Below are 21,977 nucleotides of genomic sequence, written 5' to 3'. Positions count from 1 at the left end.
AAAAAAAAAAAAAAAAAAAAAAAAAAAATATATATATTTATATATATATATATATATATATATATATATATATATATATATATATATATATATATATATATATATATATATATATATATATATATATATATATATATATATATATATATATATATATATATATATATATATATATATATATATATATATATATATATATATATATATATATATATATATATATATATATATATATATATTCCCATGAGTCCACGGGGAAAATGGAACACGATAAGTTCCCAAGTGCACTTTCGTGTAATAATCACATCATCAGGGGAGACACAAGAGAGAAATATAAGTCAGTTGATATACACCGAAGAGACGAAGCTAAGACGCCATTTGGTAAACATACACAATCACATGTTTACCAAATGGCGTCCTAGCTTCGTCTCTTCGATGTATATCAACTGACTTATATTTCTCTATTGTGTCTCCCCTGATGCTGTGATTATTACATGAAAGTGCACTTGGGAACTTATCGTGTTTCATTTTCCCCGTGGACTCATAGGAATATCTTGATCACGCGCAAAATTGTGATTTTTTTTTTTTTTTCCAAAAGAAGGAACAGAGGGGGCCAGGTGAGGATATTCCAAAAAAGGCCCAGTCCTCTGTTAATAACGCTACCTCGCTAACGCGGGAAATGGCGAATAGTTTAAAAGAAAAAAAAAAAAAAATATATATATATATATATATATATATATATATATATATATATATATATATATATATATATATATATATATATATCCTAGCCTGAGCAGGGTACCTATCTTATCGACCAACGTCTAGGGGTGGATAAACAGCTGGGTTGACTGTAGACCGCCTGTCGCAATCAGGATTCGAATCTATTCGCTCGACCCTGGACGACCCGTAAATGCGTCACGGTCAGGACCACTAAGGGCTACACCACGGAGGTGGAGCTACTTAGAGGCACTCCCCTTCACTGGAGTCCGCTGACTGTCAAATGTTTCACTTCTATCCACAGGTTTCTCTGCTCCAGGAGGATCTTCATCATTTAAGTACGTACTTTCCTCCACATTGTCCACAGCGAGTGACGGATAGTTGTATGCAGACGTCCGGAAACTGGTGGCGGTAGACTGGCCTCTCCTTGACATCCTTGTCAGCCACGATGATTTAGATTTCTTCCCAAGCAGGATTGTTCATCTAGAACGCGTCCACTCGGCAAGACATTGTCCCGGTATCCTCAGTCACCACCATAAGGACATATGCGTTGGTTCACTCTCCTCACTACCATCTACAGCTGACTGTACGTACACAGTCATCCACATCTCATTCGCCATAATATGACTTCCATGGGCAGAGGTTCTGGGTATCTCTGATACTGACTCTTCATCGTTTCGTTGTGGTAGAAAGTACCTTTCAGAACACATTCCTCGTCAGTAGGGATGTCACAAGTACTCTCTGCAATAAAAAGCAGTTCATAATGATGTGTATGCAAGGCTTGTGGCTTAATGTCAAAGGTATATTACGTACTGGACCTCAGGTATGGATTACAGCGAAAAAGACACATGAATTGCCTCACATCTGGGAACTTGGAAAACCTTGTACTTTAATGAAATATTTTGCTACTGAGACATACCAATCCTGATGTTTTACTGAGGACATAAACTGACTCAAGTTTACGATACCAGGGTCATGGTTGAACTCCGAAATCTGCTCGAGGTTGAGCCTTTTCAGTTGTTTTTGACTAATTGGTTTGTCAGGTATGATCATCAGGGTTACCATTTTCCTTGTTTTTCTGATGATGTTTTGTAGAATTTTCTTGTCTACCCGCGAGCGCATGACGTTCAGCCTCACTGACGACTTGGGTCTTCCGTCGATGCAAATTATGGCTTAATCTAACGGCACTTTTCCTATTGACGAAGAGTGAAATTCTTGATATTCATCGTGAACAATTATGTACACCTGGACGAGACCAAAATTGACACGATGCTATGGTAAGAGATGTGATATACGCAGAGCTTGTAACATGCGGATGTAGCCATGTTTACATTTGGAATTAATAGGATATGAAACTTTACGATCCTGTATGATCTTGTGTGTTACTTGCAACTGTAGGATAACACTAACTCCGTCTGGTAAAACTTTGTTACTATTTTTACTGAGGATTTGACAGGCATTGCTGCACAATGTTCAAAGACTACAGGAGATAATGATCTTGGTCACTGGGTATACCTGGACGACTGGCTATATCTGGAAATGAATGAGAATATAAAAAGGGCAGCTCAACTTTGCCTGGGTCTTTTCCCCATCGAATTTCACTGGTCCATACGGGAGTCCACCCTTGGCAATGGTCCTATACGTCTGCTAGCATTTAAGCGCTGGATTTGAGAGAACTTTTGCCCATTTCCCGTAGGTGTGAATGGTCCCAGATTACCTTTCCCAGTATGTGATGTTCTGTGCCCGCTCCAACCAACAGACAGAGTAAAATAACGCCTGGAATGACGAAAACCTCTCGCTGACGCAGGAAGACAACATTTTTCGGACGTCATTTTAAGCACTTGAAGCGCGTATCCCATGTGAAAATGGCATCATGAGCTAACCAACAACCATAAACGGTCTGTTAACCAACGATTATCCAACTAATCCGTCGGCAAAATTCTGTTTCATCCACAAATGCCGACTAGCCGGCAAAATGTCGTACATCAGTGCCCTACCTAAATACCCTCGCTCCTATTCACAGCTAAGAGTCCTATGAGATGCGTTCCTTACATTTCTACATGTTACTTCCTTGGTGATCCTCCAAGGAAACATGTCTGAATGAAACCTGCAATCTGTCATTATAGCATCATTTGTCCTTTGCCCGTCACTTATTCACCTTTCTCTGGTGCAAGGGACGTGCACATAGCGAGAGTGCATGTGGTCTCAGAATTATCTTTAACACTTAACTAAAGTGTTAGTAGATTTTCTGATGGTGAGTGTAGCTTCACGTTCACGGCCTTCCTGACCATGGCAATCCATTGCTCAAAAGCCAAACGAACCATCCTATGGAACGAGTTTGTTGCACATTACACATTGAAACGCAGGGCTACCAACCCTGCTAAATCTAGTCGGTTGCTACTTTTCACTTGAAGTGGTTTAAGGCTTACACTCAAAGCTCTTCATGGAGGATTGCTGAAAACTCTGAGGCTTACATGACTGGCTTAATCAGAGAGGTCTCACTTAACCTAAGGTGAGTACATATTGATTTTCTCAAGGTCAAGTAAAAACTCATATATGTAGATGAATAGGTAGATAGATAAACATCACTGGTATATGCTATTAAATCAAACGGATAAGTCAAATAATTACATTCAGTAGGTCCATAGTATGAATAGCCTCCCACATGTTTTGAAAATATCGTATATGGTCGCTGCCGATGCGGGTAGGATTGTACTATGGATGTCTAGCACGATGTGGCAACTCTTTCGTCGTAACCAAATTTATATTATCTTAATTTACTTTCTTTAAGAACTTGACATATGTTATTGAGATAGTTTCAGAATTTCTGTTAGTACTACTGATAATTATTAGCAACTTTACCAATGAATCTCGCTTATTTGAGATATATAATTGATTTAAAGAAGGTTCACTGCTAACTTAACTCGTTTTACTTATAAAATATGCTTTCTCGTCCTTTTGCACGTACATGTTCGGTCCCCAAGATTTTCGGTTTTACAATTCCAACAGGCAGCAAAGCTACATACAATACAAATCGATTCATATCTTATCTGGTAAGAACACGCCATTACATTAGGGTTTCGGCGTTTGTTCGTTTGTCTTTGTTGCGCGCGTTCTCAGTGGCCCAGTCATCCCGGGAAACCCAGGTTAGTTATATTAACGTTCGCCAACTGTGAAGATACAGCAGCTCTGTCAAAATGAGCGATATTGATTGTGACGGTGATTGTGGCGACTGTGATTGTGGCGACTGTGAGTGTGATGACTGTGATGCCTGCTACTTGTGCTGCTACGACGGTGGGTACCGGGCTCAGGCTAGGGTATATATAACGTTAATAGGAACTCAGCTGCCCGTTCCATCTCAAAAAAAAAAAAAAAAATCTCATCGTCATCGTCTGTGAATTTATCCTGGCACTTGCATGGTGCACGTTGGAAGGCGTAACGTACCGTGTATCTACTTCCCTGCTTCTTTGTTTTTTACTGTCTGCGAAGTGTAACTAGGAATTATGTTAATACTATCCTTTTTTTAAGATGTATTTTTTTCTCCCAAGAATGATCTCTCGATACTAAATAACTAGTTACAGTTACATTAATTAGGGATAGAGGAAATAAGATTAAATAATGTTAAGATATGAAGCCCAGTTACATATAAGATTGCACACAACACGTAAATTTGCCATTGGGTTTAATGAGAAGGTATACAGTCGATTTAAAGGTGGGGTCCATTATTTGCTATGAAACTTACCGAGAATTTTTTTTTTTACAGCATCTGCTATAAGTCACGAGAGGGAAACATTTCGTAAACTTATAAATAAACGTGATAATGTGTTATCTAGACAGGGTTTAGGTCTCTGTAAATAAGCTTTGATATTTCTTTCGATAGGATTCGATACTTTCAGGAATTGTTGTCTTGTTTACGTTTTGTGTTACAGACTATGATCGTACAGAGCCTATCCCTTTTGGTGAACAATGGGAAATTATTGTCATTCCATTGACTGATATTTATTTCTTTCCAGTGATATTGAAACTCATTTCTTTATGAACAGTAACGTAAATTTTGGCATCATTTCTGGCAAATCACGAGTGAGGTGTGCGAAGAGTACGATTTTACCAGCTTGGCATTTTGGAGCATTTTAAACAGGAAGACACTTCACTTTACTTATGATAAGACAGGCGGGGAAATCATACAGCCGTCATTTAGATTCTTTATATCACCATCTCTCAGTTTTCTTGAACTTATTTGTGCATCGATATCTGAACCGAATTAGCACTATAGAATCCGGACAGGTGCCAAGTGATTTTCTTGTCAGCCGTTTGCAAGATGTTCACTGTTCCCATGCCCGTCCGTGTGAGCTAGAACACAAAATGACATCGGAGTGTCGCAGGCCTCGCTCCTATTCACTCCCTATTTGCTGGAGTTTCACTCGTTACTCTCAGTTGTTAACGTAGTATTTTTACCCAACAATTTCCCTCTGATTCAGAACCCTGTCCATTGTACAAGAACTTAAAGGTGACAGGATAGGAGGTGCTATGCCGAAAATGCCCCACTTTGTATCCACTCTGTACATTGTAAGAAATCCATTAGTATCAATTTCGTTAGAACCTACCAACTGGTACATGTGTGGCCTTCAAATGAAAATTGAGCAGATGCCAAGTCCCCCTTTTGCACAACAGATGCCGTTTTTTGACATTTTCTTTGACAACGCCAGATTCAAATTTAACGTAAACGCTCCGACAAAAAAAAAAATGTATTAACTTACTAGTTTTTGTCTCACTCTGTTTAACAGGCCAGCGTTTTTTATTGTTATCGCAGCTTCGGAAAACTGAATGAAGCCAATAGTAGACCGGACCGATTGAATATTGCATGCTGAGCGTTCTTACATGTTTGTTTACTGACATGCATTGATGCCAGTAAATAGTTGTTTTATTGACCTGTGTCAGTTTCCAACCAAGAATGCAGCTCTCTCTCTCTCTCTCACGGTAAGCGCCACACCCACTATATCTATCCGTATTTCAGGTCTCACTCAGTAAATTCAGCGGCTGTTGCTGCAAACTCACTCTGGCTGGGGTTGGGGAGTACCACCATCAATAACGCCCTTATGTGTTATGCTTGTAATACTCTGTCTTCAGTCTATATGAGGATGAACATTCCTGTAATTCAATTATTAAAAAATCCATATGGCTTGATAAACAGTGCTGGAAAGTCTTGAAAAACAAAAATAAATACAGCATCATAATGTGGCATCTGTGTAAAGGCGAGTGTCTGATGTGATGGAACTTAAAGATTAAAATGACCACTCGTGTGTCCATTTTCAGTCACACAGATGTGTGCACAAAGACGGTGAATTAAAAGATACATGGAAATTAAAAGTGTAATGTTACAAACCAAATAGTTTTACCTGGCAACAGGATTGTCTCACTTCACAAGCTGGTTTGCGTATGTCGGTGGTTGATGCCACCTAGTCTTTTTGTCAGCTGGATACGCTTGCGGGATCGTGCATTATTTTACTTTGAATAAATACTCTATGGTCTACTTTTAAGAAGCGTTGCTTTTTACTCGATACTCGAAGGAATTAGCATCATCCTAACCTTGGTATTCTTGTCATTTGAATTTGATTTTGTGTAATTTGTTAACACTGGCTGAAAATAATGTTCATCGCTTTTTTTATAAAAAAAATGTTTCATATAATCTTAAAAGATACGCAGAATTAAATATTTTTGGTTCCTTTTGAGAGATATTCAAATATTTAAATCATTTTTTTATAAATCATGTTTTTACCATTGAGATTTTGTGGAGCGAACCTGCTTCCCTCCCTGAGACACTCAGGGCTGCCAACCCTAATAAGGTGGGCATTTCTTAACAGTAAATAGCAGATCCTAAGCAGTAAAATGTGTTTTCGGCCTCTTGCCCGATTCTAGTGTTGGGGACGGCCAGAACTTGTTTTTAAACTTACCGGTTCGATTATTGAGGTCGGCCTTAATATGCCTGGACAGTTTTTTCGTGAAGCCTGACGAAAAACGGATGTTAAAAATACCATCATCCATTCTAATGTTGAACAGATACTTTGAAATATGTGTTGGGAATAAATGCAAATTATAATTCAACTTTCATGTATAGGGCTATATAGTGGCAAATAGTTTATATCATACGTGTAAAAAAAATGAAATAAAGTGTCTTGTGCTGGGTAGAGTGATGTCATGTGTTAATTTTGATGTAACCTTGAACCCAGTTTGTAGAGCAGACACGACAGATTGAAACAAATTTGGATTTAGATACCATAAAAAATCAGTATCAGCTTTGCCACCTAATTCAGCCTAAAGAAACAAAATTAAAGATCTTATTGCGAACTTTCACCTTATTTCTGTATTTGTTCATATCTGTATCCCAGTGTTGTTGAACGAGTATGGATCTGTAACAGTCTCCGCTGTTATATGAAATAGAAAACGAAGTTGTTGATCATGTACCTCAGTGGCATCACAAGTTGCTGTTGGTAATCAAAGTTAAACTGAGATATGGTAGAGACAAACTGGACGGTAAGGAAGAAGTGTGAACGGAAGAATTTACAAGATCAGAAATGGAAATACACTGAAAGAAGAAAGTATGTGGGCTGTCCACTTGTAGGAGACAACGTTAACTCAATATCGAGTTTTTTGTTTGGTTTGGTTTAACGGCCAGCGACCCAAAAGAAAGGTCATTAGGCATGCAACCCTCTTTGATTTTTGACTGTATAAAGTTCCAACATGATAATTATATTAACACTTATAAACCCCATCTAGTCCTATAGGGGAAAGAATTATAGATGTTGGAAGAAAATTTGGTAAGTGGGTATTGTGTTAAGTGGCAGCAAACACCATCCAGTCGGCACAACATCCACTGGTGCAGCTGCCAGAAAGACTGCGAAAAAATAGGATAGATTAGAGATAGTCCTTTACCTTAGCATGAAACATATATATAAATCATGAAATATTAACACCGGCAACTCGTCAGCTGACCTACCCCTGTTCCGGGCCAGCAGCATAATTGAGCAAATTGCTTCGCCCACTACACAACCAGCCCAAAGCGAAGGCAGCCACACACCGAAACCAGCTCCGGTACAGAGTCGAACCAAAAAACCACCTAATATCATTTTGATTATTTCCGTCTCCTTGAGAAAGATAATTTGTTGACATTGTCACCAAGGAGATTGTATATGGTGAAGTTTGTTTTCTTGTTCTTGATAAAATTTGTCAGACTCTTCCTGGTTTCACGGTACTTTGTACACTGTATGAGAAGATGGTCTGTTGTCAAATTGGTTTGGCAGGTTTCGCATCTTGCTGGAAAGTTTCGCTTGATATAGGGTTGTAGGTGGGTGTTGTATGTGTAGTTGAGACGTAGACGGGCTGGGACGACTTCCTTTCTTCTATTCTTCCTGTACGAGGTCGTCCAGTCCGCTACTTGTGTTTTATATTTTCTTGGTATAGTCAGGCTGGTCCACTGACTTTGCCATAGAAGAAACATTGAATTCTTTCCCAAGGAAAGGCAGGAGCCCAGCTCCCGAGTGATCGCAACGACCTCCTCGAATTCAGAGGTCGACTTAGCCAACCGGTCTGCCTGTTCATGTTGTGATGACCCACCAGGCACTCAAATCAAGATGATATCTTTATTACACGAGTTTAGCTTATTAATGATGTTGCTCTGATTCTCATTTGACTCAGTATAACCAGAGTTTATAGCTTTAAGAGTTGACAACGAATCGGTAAAAATTACTGATTTAATATGAATTATATTATATAATCTGTGTCCTTATCAATAACAAATAATTCCGCTCAGAAAACAGTTGTATGGTTCAGTAGCCTGTACCGAAGAGAAGACTCGTTCGACCACACACTTGCACCCACACATTCACCTGCCTTGGAGCCATCTGTGTAGAAGTGGACATATGATGAATGATCCATGATGACATGACGGAATCGCTGGTGTACCTCACTCTCCAGTGCCTTCCTTTTCGCCACAGGGAGCCAGTTGGTCTTAGTTTTTATTCTTGACTGCTCCCAGGGAGGTTGTTTATTTCTAACCAGAGTGTCCACTTCTTGCACGTTCAGACCAGAATTCTCACTGAGGAAGTGTATTTTGAGGGCCAGGGACCTGACGCCTCTATCGACGAACCGTTCATATTGTTGTGCCAGGCGACAGGCAGTAGTGTCTTCTGGTCATCACAATACCACACTTTAACGTCATTTCATCTCGACGCAGCCGGAGAGTGGAACCCTGGTACATGACAGAGCTCAAGACACATTCGCAGGCATTTATTCTCTTACACATCCAACCTTCTCAGTGTATAGTCGCTCGCCGAAGGATACACCTGAGAGCCATAGTCTAGTTTACTTCTAAGAATATTTAACCTTTTATTGCAATATATAATCAAATAATCTGTATGCTTTTTCCATTTTAAGCTTCGGTCAAAGTTTAATCCAAGAAATCTTACGTTATTGCAAAAGGGAATCGGATTGTTGTCTAATTTCAGCTACAGATTCGTGATTTTATTTTCATGAGTAAAAACAACACTTTTAGCTGGTGAAAACTTAAATCCTCACTGGAGCGCCCAACATTGAACGAAGTCAAGTGCAACTTAAACCCGCACAGCCGAAAATTGTGCATTAGGCGAGGAGTGCCATATTGCACAATCATCAGCAGTAAGTGAATATATATGATTTCGAGGGACGGAAGCTGGAGACAGAATATCATTAATTACAATAGTAGATAATGGGCTCAGAACGCTGCCTTGCGGCATCACATTTTCTTTGACAAATATGTCTGAGATTACGTTAGATGCAGCAATCTTGACAGCAAATGTTCTGTCGGGTAAAAGATTTCGAACAAAAATAGGGAAAGAACCTCTTAAACCAATAGCATCAAGTTTGTTTAAGATTCCGTTACGCCATGTAATGTCAAAGGCTTTTACCAAATCTAAAAAAATTGCAATTAAGAATCTTTATAAAGTGTCTGACATGTTATGTTCTAAATTTATTAAATGATCCATTGTGCCTCTGTGTTTATGGAATGCACACTGTTGATCATTTGATAAGTTCTGCGATTCTAATAAAGAAAAATAAGCCTTTTATTAACCATTGTTTCCATGACCTTGCAAATGCAGCTCGTCAATGCAATAGGTCGAAACGAATTGATGTTCGTAAGGCGTCCAGAACCTTTTGGGATGGGGATGACGTGTGCAAATTGTCATGAGTTTACAAACGTTCTAGACGCCCAAATCTCATTGTACAATGCTAACAGCTTACTCAGATTAGCCTGACTAAGATGTTGAATCATCTCGTAGGTTATCCCGCTGGGTCCTGGGCTGGAACTTTTACAGGATTTCAGGACAAGAAGTAATTCCTTAAGGGTAAATGCATTATTGTAAGGTATATTTTCATCTTCTGTGGCAAAGTCAATCACTGTCTGCTCGACCTGACGTTCGTAATGTGTAAAAACCGTCGATCGTAATTGGCCGAGCTACTTATGTCTGAGAATCTCTTGGCGATAACGTTAGCTGTCAACTGGGTCGTCTGTTGTACCGTCTTGCGAGGTAAGTTTTTTTTCTTTTTTTGTCATCTTCTTGATTGTGGACCAGACGTGACTGCTGGGTGTGTCTTTATTGTGGACCAGACGTGACTGCTGGGTGTGTCTTTATTGTGGACCAGACGTGACTGCTGGGTGTGTCTTTATTGTGGACCAGACGTGAATGCTGGGTGTGTCTTTATTGACAGTTGAAGCAAAGCCACGCCAGGAGTCTCTTTGGGCTTGTCGTATTGTTCTTCTTGCCTGAACCCTCGCTTGTTTATCTGTAATGAAGTTATTATCTGAGGGATCTTTGTCGACAATCCTGTATCTCCTATTGCGCTCACGTAGTGCATTTCGTCAATCTGGTGTCCACCAAGGAACTCTATGCTTTGTGGATAGTGTAGGGATCTTATGAATAGAGGCCTCAGCAGCCCTGAGGATGGTATTGGTTACATTATTGACTTTTGTGTCAATGTCATCTCCGGATATATCTAGGACGGCTTGCCTTGAGAATGACCCCAAGTCTGCTTTCTTATGATTAAATCTAAACGGAGACGGTCTGATGATATTGTCGCATGTATGAGAAAGACAGATTGGGAAGTGTTCACTTCCCAAGGAGTCGTCATAAGTACCCCAGGTGATGTCATTTAGTATATCTGGGGATGACAAAGGTAGGTCGATGGCTGAGATGTTTCCTGGCCGATCATTTACACGAGTTCCACTACCATCGTTCAGAAGAGAGAGATTAGAATTGATGATATGATTTACCATTGGTTTCCCACGAGAGTTTGCCCGAATACTTCCCCACTGATAATGATCATTGTTGAAGTCTTCAAGAATTAGTTTTGTGTGGGATAACTGACTGAAAAGAAAGTAAACTCATCATCATCAAGTGCATGGAACCGGGACAGGAAATTGAACAAATGGCCAAGTACGTGATATTAGATTTTACTCTACATGAGACAGCTTTTAGAGTAGAATTTAAAGTCGCTCCTGTATGGGGTAAGCCTTGGTGTACATAAATGGCTACCCCATGATCTTCATGTTTTCTAAACGGGTGATAGTTATCTAAAACATCACAGTCTGCGACAAATAACGGATGGTCTATATAATGCAAGCAACAGTGACAGTTATGATTGCTTATTCCTAAGACCTCTACAATTCTACTGAATGATACTGAACTCGTTGGTTTAAGATTTCTTCAGCCGGCCATCTTTGTGAACCCTCTTTTTGGACTTGGACGAGTCCAAAGGGGCACGGGATCAGCTCCTGATAGTGGGGACGGTATTGTCGTCCATCGATTTCACCGAGGAAGACTTAATCATCGAGGAAGACCTCCTCACTGGAGCCACAGGAACGACGACGTGCGATAGTTTCTTTTGAAAGTTTTACAAAATTTGTCTTGTCTTCTTTCACATTTTAGGTCGAACAGAGCAGGTGGCTTTTGAGTACGAGTCTTTTTCATTATTATCGTCAGTCAGTGTCAGTATCGGTCTAAATCGTTATGGGTTCGTCTGGAGTGGTGGGTCGTGGTTCAGTAGTTCGCGTTGTCTGCGTGGCAATGGTGACCATAACCGGCTTATATTTCAATGCCATAGCATAGGACTCATTGGGTTTGGGAGTCTCGTGAGTCTCCTTCACGCTCTTCCTTGCTTCACCATGTGAAATGTTCTCGTTTGCCTTAACTGCGCAGACTTCCTTCTCAAACTTGTACCGAGGACATTCTCGGTACAAGCTTCGGTGGTTGCCTCCACAGTTAATGTATAGTACCACCTTGGCCGTACAATTGTCAGCAACATGGTCCTCGCTGGCACACTTTCCACATCGAGATGAAAGAGTACAAGACTTTTCACCGTGACCAAACCTTTGGCATATAAAACATCGCAAGGGGTTTGGTATGTAAGGTCTCACAGCTACCCTAACCTACGGCAATGTCTTTTGGCAATTTGGATTTTCCGAATGTTATAGTGATCAGGGGGGTTGTTCGTGGCTCGCCGTCAATAAGTTTTGTAATAAATCGAGCAGCGATCACTTCCTCGTCTGTAAGTTCCTTCACTAAGTCGTCCTCACTCATGCCCATGACATCAGGACACAAGATTACTCCTCTGCATGAGTTCATGGTCACCTGAATGGAAGCCACAACATCATAAGAATGGAACTTTCTCAGATTAAGTAAGATTGCAACTTGATTTGATGACTTGACTTTGACAAGAAGGTCACCACTAGCAAGTTTCCTTGCCATCTCAACAGCACCAGCTTGGCTGGCCATCAGTCTTGATGAGGAAGGGGTTGAGGGAAGCTAGAGTTGTTGAACCGGTCGCAAGTCACATTACAAATTCTGCATTTTTGGACTTTATGTCCAGCGTGGGTCGGTTACCACCACTACCCACTACGGGAGTAGTGGTTGGCTTGTAAGAGTCCATACCAGTGGGGGTAGACCCCAGATTCTGGGGTGACGTACCACCCCACACAAAAGGTACTTGTAACACCTTACGAGGCAGCTGATCAGACAGAAAAGCGCCCCAGAGTAGGGCCGGCCGGCCGTACTAAGCTGGGTTGAGTTCTCCTGCGGTCAACTGTTAACTGGGCTCACAATTCTGTCCAACCAGCCTTCGTGAGATGTAGCAGTGGTCCAGCAACACCAGAAACACCGGTCAACACTCACTTGCCTCACTGTAAACACAAAAAGAGAAGAGTAAACATAGAATATAAACACAAATAGAATTTAGGGGAAGGAATTGGGGAAATGTTTCACTAAATTAAGCAAAAAATAATGGTAAATAAAAGAAACACTTTACCTTCTTTTGACAACATTTTGGCGAAAACTGACCCTGACTTATTAGATTGTAAGACATGTAGAAAGTTATTTTCTGATCACGTTAAAACTGTTAATGTACCAGGCTTCGCTGGGGATGAATCAGTATTTCATTTTTTCCAATATATATATATATATATATATATATATATATATATATATATATATATATATATATATATATATATATATATATATATATATATATATATATATATAACCCGGTCTCGTGCATCAAAACCACTAACACACTCATTCAGCTGCTCCCAAAACACTTGCCTCTCATGATCTTTCTTCTCATGCCCAGGTGCATATGCACCAATGATCACCCATCTCTCTCCATCAACTTTCAGTTTTACCCATATTAATCGAGAATTTACTTTCTTACATTCTATCACACACTCCCACAACTCCTGTTTCAGGAGCATTGCTACTCCTTCCCTTGCTCTTGTCTTCTCACTAACCCCTGACTTTACTCCCAAGACCTTCCCAAACCACTCTTCCCCTTTACCCTTGAGCTTCGTTTCACTCAGAGCCAAAACATCCAGGTTCCTTTCCTCAAACATACTACCTATCTCTCCTTTTTCACATCTTGGTTACATCCATACACATTTAGGCACCCCAATCTGAGCCTTCGAGGAGGATGAGCACTCCCCGCGTGACTCCTTCTTCTGTTTCCCATTTTAGAAAGTTAAAAAAGTACAAGGAGGGGAGGATTTCTGGCCCCCCCGCTCCCGTTCCCTCTAGTCGCTTTCTACGACACGCGAGGAATGCGTGGGAAGTATTCTTTCACCCCTATTCCCTAGGGATAATATATATATATATATATATATATATATATATATATATATATATATATATATATATATATACACATACACACACATACACACACATACGCACATACACACACACACGCACACATACATATATATATATATGAAAAATGTAAGAAACAATTTAGAAAACTGAAACTTCTAGCTTGAAATGAAATGAAAAATGAATGTCACATACTGGTTCAACCTCTGGCTATGTAAGAAGGAAATGTATAATTTATTTACACAAACGTCAATAGTAGTTCTCATCAATTTAACCACTGTATCAATAAGCTTCAATGTCTAAGCTACATTTTTTCCAATTTCACTATTTTCTTGTCAAAGCACCATGTATGAAAACTATCACTCCAGTAACACAACTATAACATTTACTTCCCCTTTAAAAAAGTTCTGGAGAAGTCTGTCTCGATACACTGCGGGACACTCTACCACCTGATAGACATATATATATAACCTATCAAAACTTAAATGCATGTAAGTTCAAATTTCATGATTTGAATGCAAAGGTGAGTAATGTGGCAGTTGAGGGAATAATTGGTATACATGGGGTGTTCAGTGTTGTAAATGGAAATGGTGAAGAGCTTATAGATTTATGTGCTGAAAAAGGACTGATGATTGGGAATACCTGGTTTAAAAAGCGAGATATACATAAGTATACTTACGTAAGTAGGAGAGATGGCCAGAGAGCGTTATTGGATAACGTGTTAATTGACAGGCGCGCGAAAGAGAGACTTTTGGATGTTAATGTGCTGAGAGGTGCAACTGAAGGGATGTCTGATCATTATCTTTTGGAGGCTAAGGTGAAGATTTGTATGGGTTTTCAGAAAAGAAGAGTGAATGTTAGGATGAAGAGGGTGGTGAGAGTAAGTGAGCTTGGGAAGGAGACTTGTGTGAGGAAGTACCAGGAGAGACTGAGTACAGAATGGAAAAAGGTGAGAACAATGGAAGTAAGGGGAGTGGGGGAGGAATGGGATGTATTTAGGGAATCAGTGATGGATTGCGCAAAAGATGCTTGTGGCATGAGAAGAGTGGGAGATGGGTTGATTAGAAAGGGTAGTGAGTGGTGGGATGAAGAAGTAAGAGTATTAGTGAAAGAGAAGAGAGAGGCATTTGGACGATTTTTGCAGGGAAAAATGCAATTGAGTGGGAGATGTATAAAAGAAAGAGACAGGAGGTCAAGAGAAAGGTGCAAGAGGTGAAAAAAAGGGCAAATGAGAGTTGGGGTGAGAGAGTATCATTAAATTTTAGGGAGAATAAAAAGATGTTCTGGAAGGAGGTAAATAAAGTGCGCAAGACAAGGGAGCAAATGGGAACTTCAGTGAAGGGCGCAAATGGGGAGGTGATAGCAAGTAGTGGTGATGAGAGAAGGAGATGGAGTGAGTATTTTGAAGGTTTGTTGAATGTGTTTGATGATAGAGTGGCAGATATAGGGTGTTTTGGTCGAGGTGGTGTGCAAAGTGAGAGGGTTAGGGAAAATGATTTGGTAAACAGAGAAGAGGTAGTAAAAGCTTTGCGGAAGATGAAAGCCGGCAAGGCAGCAGGTTTGGATGGTATTGCAGTGGAATTTATTAAAAAAGGGGGTGACTGTATTGTTGACTGGTTGGCAAGGTTATTTAATGTATGTATGACTCATGGTGAGGTGCCTGAGGATTGGCGGAATGCGTGCATAGTGCCATTGTACAAAGGCAAAGGGGATAAGAGTGAGTGCTCAAATTACAGAGGTATAAGTTTGTTGAGTATTCCTGGTAAATTATATGGGAGGGTATTGATTGAGAGGGTGAAGGCATGTACAGAGCATCAGATTGGGGAAGAGCAGTGTGGTTTCAGAAGTGGTAGAGGATGTGTGGATCAGGTGTTTGCTTTGAAGAAAGTATGTGAGAAATACTTAGAAAAACAAATGGATTTGTATGTAGCATTTATGGATCCGGAGAAGGCATATGATAGAGTTGACAGAGACCCTCTGTGGAAGGTTTTAAGAATATATGGTGTGGGAGGCAAGTTGTTAGAAGCACTGAAAAGTTTTTATCGAGGATGTAAGGCATGTGTACGTGTAGGAAGAGAGGAAAGTGATTGGTTCTCAGTGAATGTAGGTTTGCGGCAGGGGTGTGTGATGTCTCCATGGTTGTTTAATTTGTTTATGGATGGGTTGTTAGGGAGGTGAATGCAAGAGTTTTGGAAAGAGGGGCAAGTATGAAGTCTTTTGGGGATGAGAGAGCTTGGGAAGTGAGTCAGTTGTTGTTCGCTGATGATACAGCGCTGGTGGCTGATTCATGTAAGAAACTGCAGAAGCTGGTGACTGAGTTTGGTAAAGTGTGTGAAAGAAGAAAGTTAAGAGTAAATGTGAAAAAGAGCAAGGTTATTAGGTACAGTAGGGTTGAGGGTCAAGTCAATTGGGAGGTGAGTTTGAATGGAGAAAAAATGGAGGAAGTGAAGTGTTTTAGATATCTGGGAGTGGATCTGGCAGCGGATGGAACCATGGAAGCGGAAGTGGATCATAGGGTGGAGGAGGGGGCGAAAATTCTGGGAGCCTTGAAGAATGTGTGGAAGTCGAGAACATTATCTCGGAAAGCAAAAATGGGTATGTTTGAAGGAATAGTGGTTCCAACAATGTTGTATGGTTGCGAGGCGTGGGCTATGGATAGAGTTGTGCGCAGGAGGATGGATGTGCTGGAAATGAGATGTTTGAGGACAATGTGTGGTGTGAGGTGGTTTGATGGAGTAAGTAACGTAAGGGTAAGAGAGATGTGTGGAAATAAAAAGAGCGTGGTTGAGAGAGCAGAAGAGGATGTTTTGAAATGGTTTGGGCAAATGGAGAGAATGAGTGAGGAAAGATTGACCAAGAGGATATATGTGTCGGAGGTGGAGGGAACGAGGAGAAGAGGGAGACCAAATTGGAGGTGGAAAGATGGAGTGAAAAAGATTTTGTGTGATCGGGGCCTGAACATGCAGGAGGGTGAAAGGAGGGCAAGGAATAGAGTGAATTGGAGCGATGTGGTATACCGGGGTTGACGTGCTGTCAGTGGATTGAATCAGGGCATGTGAAGCGTCTGGGGTAAACCATGGAAAGCTGTGTAGGTATGTATATTTGCGTGTGTGGACGTATGTATATACATGTGTATGGGGATGGGTTGGGCCATTTCTTTCGTCTGTTTCCTTGCGCTACCTCGCAAACGCGGGAGACAGCGACAAAGCAAAAAAAAAAAAAAAAATATATATATATATATATATATATATATATATATATATATATATATATATATATATATATATATATATATATATGCGTAAGACAAGGGAGCAAATGGGAACTTCAGTGAACGGCGCAAATGGGGAGGTGATAACATGCAGTGGTGATGTGAGAAGGAGATGGAGTGAGTATTTTGAAGGTTTGTTGAATGTGTTTGATGATAGAGTGGCTGATATATATGTTTTGGTTGAGGTGGTGTGCAAAGTGAGAGGGTTAGGGAAAATGATTTGGTAAACAGAGAAGAGGTAGTAAAAGCTTTGCGGAAGATGAAAGCCGGCAAGGCAGCAGGTTTGGATGGTATTGCAGTGGAATATATTAAAAAAGGGGGTGACTGTATTGTTGACTGGTTGGTAAGGTTATTTAATGTATGTACGACTCATGGTGAGGTGCCTGAGGATTGGCGGAATGCGTGCATAGTGCCATTGTACAAAGGCAAAGGGGATAAGAGTGAGTGCTCAAATTACAGAGGTATAAGTTTGTTGAGTATTCCTGGTAAATCATATGGGAGGGTATTTATTGAGAGGGTGAAGGCATGTACAGAGCATCAGATTGGGGAAGAGCAGTGTGGTTTCAGAAGTGGTAGAGGATGTGTGGATCAGGTGTTTGCTTTGAAGAATGTATGTGAGAAATACTTAGAAAAGCAAATGGATTTGTATGTAGCATTTAGAGATCTGGAGAAGGCATATGATAGAGTTGATAAAGATGCTCTGTGGAAGGTATTAAGAATATATGGTGTGGGAGGCAAGTTGTTAGAAGCAGTGAAAAGTTTTTATCGAGGATGTAAGGCATGTGTACGTGTAGGAAGAGAGGAAAGTGATTGGTTCTCAGTGAATGTAGGTTTGCAGCAGGGGTGTGTGATGTCTCCATGGTTGTTTAATTTGTTTATGGATGGGGTTGTTAGGGAGGTGAATGCAAGAGTTTTGGAAAGAGGGGCAAGTATGAAGTCTGTTGGGGATGAGAGAGCTTGGGAAGTGAGTCAGTTGTTGTTCGCTGATGATACAGCGCTGGTGGCTGATTCATGTGAGAAACTGCAGAAGCTGGTGACTGAGTCTGGTAAAGTGTGTGAAAGAAGAAAGTTAAGAGTAAATGTGAATAAGAGCAAGGTTATTAGGTACAGCAGGGTTGAGGGTCAAGTCAATTGGGAGGTGAGTTTGAATGGAGAAAAACTGGAGGAAGTGAAGTGTTTTAGATATCTGGGAGTGGATCTGGCAGCGGATGGAACCATGGAAGCGGAAGTGGATCATGTGGTGGGGGAGGGGGCGAAAATTCTGGGAGCCTTGAAGAATGTGTGGAAGTCGAGAACATTATCTCGGAAAGCAAAAATGGGTATGTTTGAAGGAATAGTGGTTCCAACAATGTTCTATGGTTGCGAGGCGTGGGCTATGGATAGAGTGGTGCGCAAGAGGATGGATGTGCTGGAAATGAGATGTTTGAGGACAATGTGTGGTGTGAGGTGGTTTGATCGAGTAAGTAACGTAAGGCCAAGAGAGATGTGTGGAAATAAAAAGAGCGTGGTTGAGAGAGCAGAAGAGGGTGTTTTGAAATGGTTTGGGCACATGGAGAGAATGAGTGAGGAAAGATTGACCAAGAGGATATATGTGTCGGAGGTGGAGGGAACGAGGAGAAGAGGGAGACCAAATTGGAGGTGGAAAGATGTAGTGAAAAAGATTTTGTGTGATCGGGGCCTGAACATGCAGGAGGGTGAAAGGAGGGCAAGGAATAGAGTGAATTGGAGCGATGTGGTATACCGGGGTTGACGTGCTGTCAGTGGATTGAATCAAGGCATGTGAAGCGTCTGGGGTAAACCATGGAAAGCTGTGTAGGTATGTATATTTGCGTGTGTGGACGTATGTATATACATGTGTATGGGGGTGGGTTGGGCCATTTCTTTCGTCTGTTTCCTTGCGCTACCTCGCAAACGCGGGACACAGCGGCAAAAAAAAAAAAGAAAAAAAAAAATATATATATATATATATATATATATATATATATATATATATATATATATAAATATTATCGTTTACACTTCTCAATAAGTGAAATAGATTTTTTTTCACCAAATAGAAACAAAGATACCCATGTGCACATTCTTAGGGTCCCCACAGAATGCATGCAAAGCTTCAATATTCTGGATGTCACCGTCATGGAGTTCACACACACATACACACACACACACACACACACACACACAGACAACACACACACACATACACACACACACACACACACACACACACACACACACACACATCAAATTCAGTATAGCCTTACCTGGATGGACACCCTTGGGTTCTCTTTAGTACACATATACCATCTCAAGTTTCTATGTCATGGAACCATGATGCTGACAAACACACGTACAGGCCGCAGTACTGATGTGTTTTGTGATAATTGTACTGATATAATGTACGCCTGCTTAACTGCAGTATAATTCCTACCATCTCTCTGTTTATCTGTTTACCTGTTAACCTATCTGCATCTCACTTTAAGAACGTATGTGTGATCTACTGTCGGCAAACATATGGAAGACATATTTTTTTTTTTCATGAATTCCCTTAATTCTCTTACAGCTTTTGGTTGTTGAAATGTTGAGAAGCAACACAAGCGTTGTTTCCTGATATCATCATACTTTCTTCTCTCTGCATCACTAAAGCCATTTTATCTTTCGCATCCCATTTGTCACGATCTTATTTCTAAAGATCACCAATAGAAAGGTAGATATAAGACATCTGATTAACGATTCCTCTTCATTTCAGACTCATACACGCGTCGCTCAAACCGTCGGAAGAAGAAAGAAGACAAAAAGAAGGAACCCGAGCCAGTTGTATTAACCCAGCCAATCAGTAACTCCGTAGCAGCGGACGATCAAACACAACCAGCTGGGAGTTCGCCTCAGCAACCTCCACCATACGAAGCTGCTCCCGGAGGTGCTCCATCAGCCGCTGAGAAGGAGGCTGAGGCACCACCACCCAGCATTACCGTGTAGGCTGACGTCAGGAAGAGTCAGCTGATCAGTGAGCGAGCAGCGCCACTACGCCCAAGCTGCTCTCACACGTCCACTCAGTAGCAACTTCACAATGAAATGCGTCTCATCAAGTTACACGTTGCCCATTTTACTTACGTAAAGTCTTATATCACGACTATGATGAGAACTACTCCGTACCTCGTGAAATTGTTCACTAGCCAGTAACTGTTTGATATTTTCATAAGAGTTTTCCTTTGCTAATGGCTCAAATGTAACCAGACTCTTGTGCGCCACACACAGTAAAGAACACTTCACTAACATTCTGAAAAGTTGTCTCTCGATCATGTTTGTGATATACACTGACCATTTGTGGATCTGTCTTTGTACTTGTATTGCATGCGTTAGTACAATAAGTAGATGTTAATGATGATGAATTGTTAATTATCATGCAATAAAAATGATATTCATCTGGTTCTCATTTTAATGATTTTCGATCTGTATTTTGGTGAGTAAGTTCTGATTATTCTGATCATTTTTTTGTTGTATTTGGTTTTACAGGACAATAAAACTGATGTTATGTTTTGTCATTCTATATGTCGTGAAGCATTACACTGACGTTGATCTGTGGCAAATAAGGTTTTGTGCCACAAACTGTTGTGGCACTGACGCTGTCTTGTTAAGGCGGGAGACGAAGTTTGATATACCCTGATATAAGAATTCTGGGAAGTTTCTCATGGTATGTGTACCAGTGTTCCTGCGCTTATTAAGAAATAATTGTTACTTAACTTATGTCTTGACATCCTGGAAATACATAACCGATTAGAATATATTAATTACTTTACGCCTTAACTGTGAACATAAGGCTGGTTGATCAAACACTTGCATTGGCTTGGTAAATCCCAAGTTTTCTTAAAGTGACCAACACAGCACAGGCAAAACATGATCCCATCAAGGACAACTCAAGGCATAGAAAATGAGTTAACGAAAACGGATATAGAAAGTAATCAGAACTCCACAGGGTCTGCAGACCTGACTCATGGATCAGGGATCCACAGTGTTTGTGGACCTGACTCATGGATCAGGGATGCACGGTGTTTGTGGACCTGACTCATGGATCAGGGATGCACGGTGTTTGTAGACCTGACTCATGGATCAGGGATGCACGGTGTTTGTAGACCTGACTCATGGATCAGGGATGCACGGTGTTTGTGGACCTGACTCATGGATCAGGGATGCACGGTGTTTGTGGACCTGACTCATGGATCAGGGATGCACGGTGTTTGTGGACCTGACTCATGGATCAGGGATGCACTGTGTTTGTGGACCTAACTCATGGATCAGGGATGCACGGTGTTTGTGGACCTGACTCATGGATCAGGGATGCACGGTGTTTGTGGACCTGACTCATGGATCAGGGATGCACGGTGTTTGTGGACCTAACTCATGGATCAGGGATGCACGGTGTTTGTGGACATGATTCATGGATCAGGGATGCACGGTGTCTGTAGACCTGACTCATGGATCAGGGATCCACAGTGTTTGTGGACCTGACTCATGGATCAGGGATGCACGGTGTTTGTGGACCTGACTCATGGATCAGGGATCCACAGTGTTTGTGGACCTGACTCATGGATCAGGGATGCACGGTGTTTGTGGACCTGACTCATGGATCAGGGATGCACGGTGTTTGTAGACCTGACTCATGGATCAGGGATGCACGGTGTTTGTAGACCTGACTCATGGATCAGGGATGCACGGTGTTTGTAGACCTGACTCATGGATCAGGGATGCACGGTGTTTGTAGACCTGACAGGAGGTATCCCAGAAGCCACTCTGTGGGAAGCCTTGGTGGCGGGCGG

At 41.0% G+C, this 21,977-nt stretch overlaps 1 protein-coding gene across 1 annotated transcript; it reads left to right on the top strand.

Annotated features, from left to right (window-relative positions):
* The first annotated feature begins 3,869 nt into the window (after nt 1-3,869).
* LOC139755273 (uncharacterized) lies at nt 3,870-20,587 on the top strand. The gene is made up of 2 exons (XM_071673392.1): nt 3,870-4,014; nt 19,910-20,587. Exons 1-2 carry the CDS (start codon nt 3,918-3,920, stop codon nt 20,137-20,139), a joined length of 327 nt encoding a protein of 108 aa, XP_071529493.1. The 5' UTR covers nt 3,870-3,917; the 3' UTR covers nt 20,140-20,587.
* The last annotated feature ends 1,390 nt before the right edge of the window (nt 20,588-21,977 follow it).

Source organism: Panulirus ornatus, chromosome 19, assembly GCF_036320965.1.
Source record: "Panulirus ornatus isolate Po-2019 chromosome 19, ASM3632096v1, whole genome shotgun sequence".
In the NCBI taxonomy this organism is placed as follows: Eukaryota; Metazoa; Arthropoda; class Malacostraca; order Decapoda; family Palinuridae; genus Panulirus; species Panulirus ornatus.
This window is presented reverse-complemented; position numbering and strand designations above follow the sequence as displayed.

Coding starts and splice junctions, on each gene's coding strand:
- LOC139755273 (XM_071673392.1), top strand. CDS start 3,918: ATGAGCGATATTGATTGTGACGGTGATTGTGGCGACTGTGATTGTGGC. Junction 4,015..19,909: donor CTACTTGTGCTGCTACGACG/GTGGGTACCGGG, acceptor TCTTCATTTCAG/ACTCATACACGCGTCGCTCA.